The sequence below is a fragment of the Gossypium hirsutum genome, chromosome D07, assembly GCF_007990345.1.
Source record: "Gossypium hirsutum isolate 1008001.06 chromosome D07, Gossypium_hirsutum_v2.1, whole genome shotgun sequence".
NCBI lineage: Eukaryota > Viridiplantae > Streptophyta > Magnoliopsida > Malvales > Malvaceae > Gossypium > Gossypium hirsutum.
This window is the reverse complement of record NC_053443.1, coordinates 8,504,610-8,509,930: the sequence shown is the minus strand read 5'-3', so window position 1 is coordinate 8,509,930 and position 5,321 is coordinate 8,504,610. Positions and strand designations below refer to the sequence as shown.

Here is a 5,321-nt window from a genome sequence, read left to right as displayed (position 1 = left end):
CATAGGAGATTCATTGTCAACTTCTATTTGTCTGAAACATATAATCCTACAGGATTGTGATCATCTGAGTGAAATTCCTAGACTGGATGGATTCGCTTGTCTTAAAGAGTTGTTGGTTCACCGGTGTGCCAAGTTGAAATATGTTGCTATAACGGGTGACATTTCATCCCTTGAGCTGCTCAGTTTTGATAGTTGCAGCGAACTGCTGTGGACTGGAAATGGATTGTCCACTTGTATGCAACTCCAAAGCTTAAGCATACGGTTTTGTCCGAATCTGAGTTTGGTTTCCGTTAACAATGAACTCTCATCTCTCAAGGAATTGAACTTGACAGCATCTGGTGAAGAAGGTTTAAGTAGTGTACTATCAAGTTCACTGCAATCCAACACTTGTGTTAGGAGATTGACAGTATCGGTTCTGGTAATCTTATATCCTTTCCAGAACATTTGGGGTCCCTTGTTTATTTAAACATAAGCTGGTGTCGAAACTTGAGGAGTATTCTGGAAGACAGCCTCGCCAACCTGAGTTGCTTGACGACATTAAAGATGGGTGGTTTCTGGGAAGAACTGGAGGAATTCCCTGTATTAAACACCTCTCACTCTCCATTCAAGATATACATCTGATAGGATGGAGAAAACTCAAGTCTTTGCCTCGTCAACTTCAAAACCTTACTGCCATCAGAGTGTTAAGCATTGAGCGGTTTGATTGATTAGAAGCCTTGCCTGAGTGGCTGCCCAATCTCTCATCCCTTGAAGAGTTGGCCATCGAGTCATGTTATTATCTCATGCATCTGCCTTCTATGGAACTCATGCCAAGCTCACATTACAGATTTCAAGGTGTCCTCGATTAGAAAAAAAATGCGGTCAGCAAAGCAACCTTCACATAACCTGGAAAAGTTCAATGTCCTTTTGTTATTAAAATTATTGTTGCACTGTCATTGTCTTCATTTCCTTTGCTGCTGAAAGAATACTCAATTTCTCTGAAGAAAAAGAATGGGAAACCGAGTTGATGTTGGTGGGATTCATATCTCTGCTACTGATGATGTCTAAACACAGGATTGCCAAAATCTGCCCATCAAAGGTTGCCTTGCCACGCAAGGAAAAGAAACAAATAACCACACAACATTGTAAGACCCTTTTCTCCTTTCTTCCCAATGGTAATGATGGCCGTCGCATGGAGTATGATCCAGGAGGGTGGGTTCTTGAGTAGTGGAAAGAATTCAGAGGAAGAAAATGGGCAAAGTGGGTTTCTAAAGGTCGTCCAATGCTTGTAGCCAGGTTGGTCCCAGAGAGGAGACTCCGTTGGTATTTGAGATGGCGGGCAAGGTTAATGGAAACGATTCTTCATCTGTTTCTGCAGTGTACTAAAAAAATTCAAATTTTATCTCAAATCTAATTTCAACTTTAAAAGTAGAAAAATCAAATTTGGGATGAAAGCTTCAAGCAGCAGGTTTCCAATTGAGCTCAACTTGGAACTGAACATAAAATTATTTTTTTTCCATAAGGATTTCAGTTCTCCATGGAAGGAGACTTAAGAAAGTATTAAGTTTTACAAAGACAATAGCTCACGTCATTTGATCAAATAAAAATTTGTTTCAAAAGTGATGACGATATAACTAAAAACCAAAACAATTTTACTACTAAAGACAGATTTAGTTCATGCCCTTTTGGCAAAATCACTGCCATTCTCGTCATCCTCATCTCGGAAGTTTTCATTCATTGGCTCATTTGAGTCGAATGCTTCTTCCTCCTTGAAGCCATCTTCGGTACTACTGAATTTATCAACACTGTCAATTCCCATATTAGGACTTCCAAATCCAGCTGAACCACCAGTACCAACACCATCAATGCCGCCGCCACCACCAGCAACACTGAAACTCCCACTTTCGTAATTGGTTGCATCAGATTGACCAAAACCACCATGGCTTCCCTGGCCTCCGTAGTTACCACTGCCACCGTATCCAACATTACCTCCATAATTTCCAGAAGTGGGGGCAGCATTTCTGCCATAGTCACCACCACCATAGCCACCACCACCATAGCCACCGCCTCCATAGCCACCACCGCCATAGCCACCACCCCCATAGCCGCCACCCCCAAAGTTACGAGGAGCTCTCTCAGTTGCATAGTTTACTCTTACTTGACGGCCATGAAGAGTCTTGACATGAAAATTATTTCATAAGTTGAGACCATTAAAAGTTTTCTAATATAAAATTATTCGTAAGTTACGAATATGAGAATTATCCTGATAGATGGCAAGGGAACACAAGTTCTATCATGAACACTAAGGTCACCAGAGAGAAGAAACTATGTTATGAGATGCAACTCTGCAACAAGACGCACATTGACCAAGTCATATTATGTTATACGGCACGGGTGCGAGTGTTGGATATCAGTATGCATTTAACACAAGTATGTTCAACAATACCATGAAAATTATCCTGATAGACGTGTAAAGGCAACACAAGTTATATCATGAACTCTAAGGCCATGATAGAGAAGAAACTATTTTATGAGATACTGAGTGAATCAGACAGTATATATTAACATATAAATATTGAGAACAATAAGTTCAAATCTACAACTCTGCAACAAAAGACTCATTGACCGAGTCATACTATTGTACTCGGCTTGGGTACGAGTGTTGGATATTGATACAAGTTCAACATGAGCATGTTCAATATTACCATGTATTTGGAGGGTACTTTGAGGGTCATATCCCTCTACCCATGTCCAAACGTGAGTCAAACTCAAACATGGATATTAGACACGTGTACTTCAAGAAAATCAAAAAGTTGAAGCAACATAAAATCATATATTTCTGCTTCAAATTTTCTGGATGGGACCTAGGAGCAATTTACCAACACAATGCAAAGGCCTTCACCATAGTTTGAGCACCATGAGAAGAACAAAAGGCCCCATAGGATTACATAATGGGGAGTACTTGCATATCATATTCTAATTTTGATCTCTTTGTACAAGGTTATATGCATCTATGCTTACTGTAAAACATATCAGAATTCTATAAGGTGCAAAGCAGCAACCAGTGGATACTTGGAGACTACAAAGATCAAAGGAAAATGTGATTCCTCAGTAACTAAATACTTAGAAGCGTTATATTACCTGTCCATCCAAGGCCTGAAGTGCACTTGAAGCATCCTTGGAACTTGTGTAAGTGACAAAGCCAAATCCTCTAGACCTGCCCGTCTCTCGATCCACGATTATTCTTGCTACAAAAAGATCAAAATTAATCAACTCTTTTACAAAGTCAAAACCAGTGAACCACAATCAAACTCAAACTGCAAATTCAAAGTTTATTTCCAGACAAACACAACTCGGTTAAAAACAATCATTCATTTCCAGAACATTTCATAAAGGGCATCTAATGTTAACAGTACATGTCTTTAAACTCAGAAACTTAAACCGACACGAGTGTAAGATTTAAGCATCTCAAGAGACTTTTTGACCCCCCTTCATGAAAAACGCAAATTGAATTAAGCGAATGTAGTCATTGCAGCATACCTTCAATAACTTCACCATATTTGCTGAAAGCTTCTCTTAGACCTTGGTCATCCGTTTGGTATGAAATACCTGCAATTAAAGAAAGTTAACAAGAACCCCTAAGAAAAACACATAATAAAAAATTGCTTGCTTCAATATGTAAACAAAATTCGGATGCACCTCCTACAAAAAGTTTCGAGCTCGGCGCGTTCGACATGCACCGGAACACTTGAAAGAGGCTTGGACTTGATGCAGACAACTGAGCATTGATCTGTGTTGTCGAGGTCTGCCTAAGCATATTCCCAATTTTACTTAGGAAAGCCATTGTTTCAACCTAGGAAAACCAAAAAATTAAATTAAATTTCACTTTCAGAAAATGAAACTGATAAAGTAAAATGAGGGGGAAAAAATACCCAAGAAACAACTTAACAAACTATAATAAAACCGGAAACTTTCAACAAGATTGCTTCTAAACAGTGAACACATGCAAAAGGAAGAGCCATCAACTAATTTTAAGGTGCCAAGCAAATAAGATAAAAAATAATCTAACACCCTATGTTATACACACTATTTTTCCTAAAACGCTTTTATCTGACACATATCTGAACATAAGTACAAAGGTATAATCCTCCAAATACATCATAAAACATGGAAAAAAGTTAAGCATAGCAGTGTCGGGTCGGACAAATATAATAGGGTAAATTCTAAAAACATTCCAACAGAGGAACCTACTTTTACAAGATTTAAACTTTTTATTAGTATTGATTTCTATCTTTATAACTCTTACAACCCAAAAGACAAACTACTTTAATTTTCTGGGGGGAAAATGCTCTTTCTTTTTCAAGCTCAAATGTCAAAAAAAAAAACAGTAGAACATACATTTTCAATCAGCTCCCTAAAAACCTAATCGTTCATGATCTTAAGAACCAAACAAGAACAACCCAGGCAGATAATTACATAAGAAAACGAAATATTAAACCATAAATCTGATACTATAAGAATTTTTTTTAAAAAAGGAACATCTTTTCAACGACACAGTAATCAAGATTCAACAGAAACCCTATTCAAATAAACAAAAAAACAATCGAACCAATAGATCAAAATCAAACATGAACAATAGTGAAAGCCATTAAAAAAGAGGGTTTCATGTCTTTTTGGAAGCTTACCCTACTGTTGTATGGGATGCAAGTGAGAGAGAGTGGGAGACGCTTGTACTTGTTTCTCAAGAGTAAAACCCTCGGGGTTTATGTAGACGGTGCGGCGTTCAGATATTTTTTCTTTTGGCAGAAAAATAATTTTATTACACTTGTCAGTTTTTCATTGGTCTGTGCTGTTTCATGTCGGTAATATGACCTTTTCATAAAAAATCATAAAAAAATTCATTATAACATTATAAAAAAATCATAAAAATTATTATAAAAAATCATTAAAAATAATTTAATTTTACATCTTAACATAAATTTTAATGCTTTAATCATATTGATTATACACAAAATTTGGAATAAATTATATTAAAAAATAAGCATTATAATGGATCAAATTATATAACTTTTTTCCTCGAACATCAAACTATGTATATCAATCGGTAAATTATCACATCAATAATCGGTGCAAATACGAATTTTCACATCAACATATGTTAATTAGTTTAAGCAATTTCGTTAGAAATGCACGTTTAGTTCACTAGAATTGAATAATGCTATAATGGAATAGAGCTGTAATTAATAATTTAATTGTTTAGTTGAATGAAATAGAATAGAACTGTAATAGTATTCTTGTGTTTGGTGAATGGAATAGATATTGTAATAGCATAAGGGAAAAAA

At 36.5% G+C, this 5,321-nt stretch overlaps 1 protein-coding gene across 1 annotated transcript; it reads right to left on the bottom strand.

Annotated features, from left to right (window-relative positions):
* Positions 1-1,473: 1,473 nt before the first annotated feature.
* On the bottom strand, positions 1,474-4,820 carry LOC107953481 (glycine-rich RNA-binding protein 2, mitochondrial). The gene is made up of 5 exons (XM_016888801.2): positions 4,665-4,820; positions 3,679-3,832; positions 3,520-3,588; positions 3,121-3,227; positions 1,474-2,155 (listed from the first exon to the last, which is right to left on the bottom strand). The coding sequence occupies exons 2-5, from the start codon at positions 3,821-3,823 to the stop codon at positions 1,655-1,657; spliced, it is 822 nt and encodes a 273-aa protein (XP_016744290.1). The 5' UTR covers positions 3,824-3,832; positions 4,665-4,820; the 3' UTR covers positions 1,474-1,654.
* Between the last annotated feature and the right edge of the window lie 501 nt (positions 4,821-5,321).

Coding starts and splice junctions, on each gene's coding strand:
- LOC107953481 (XM_016888801.2), bottom strand. CDS start 3,823: ATGGCTTTCCTAAGTAAAATTGGGAATATGCTTAGGCAGACCTCGACA. Junction 3,228..3,519: donor ATATGGTGAAGTTATTGAAG/GTATGCTGCAAT, acceptor ATCTTTTTGTAG/CAAGAATAATCGTGGATCGA. Junction 2,156..3,120: donor TTCAGGCCTTGGATGGACAG/GTAATATAACGC, acceptor TTTCATGTCAAG/ACTCTTCATGGCCGTCAAGT.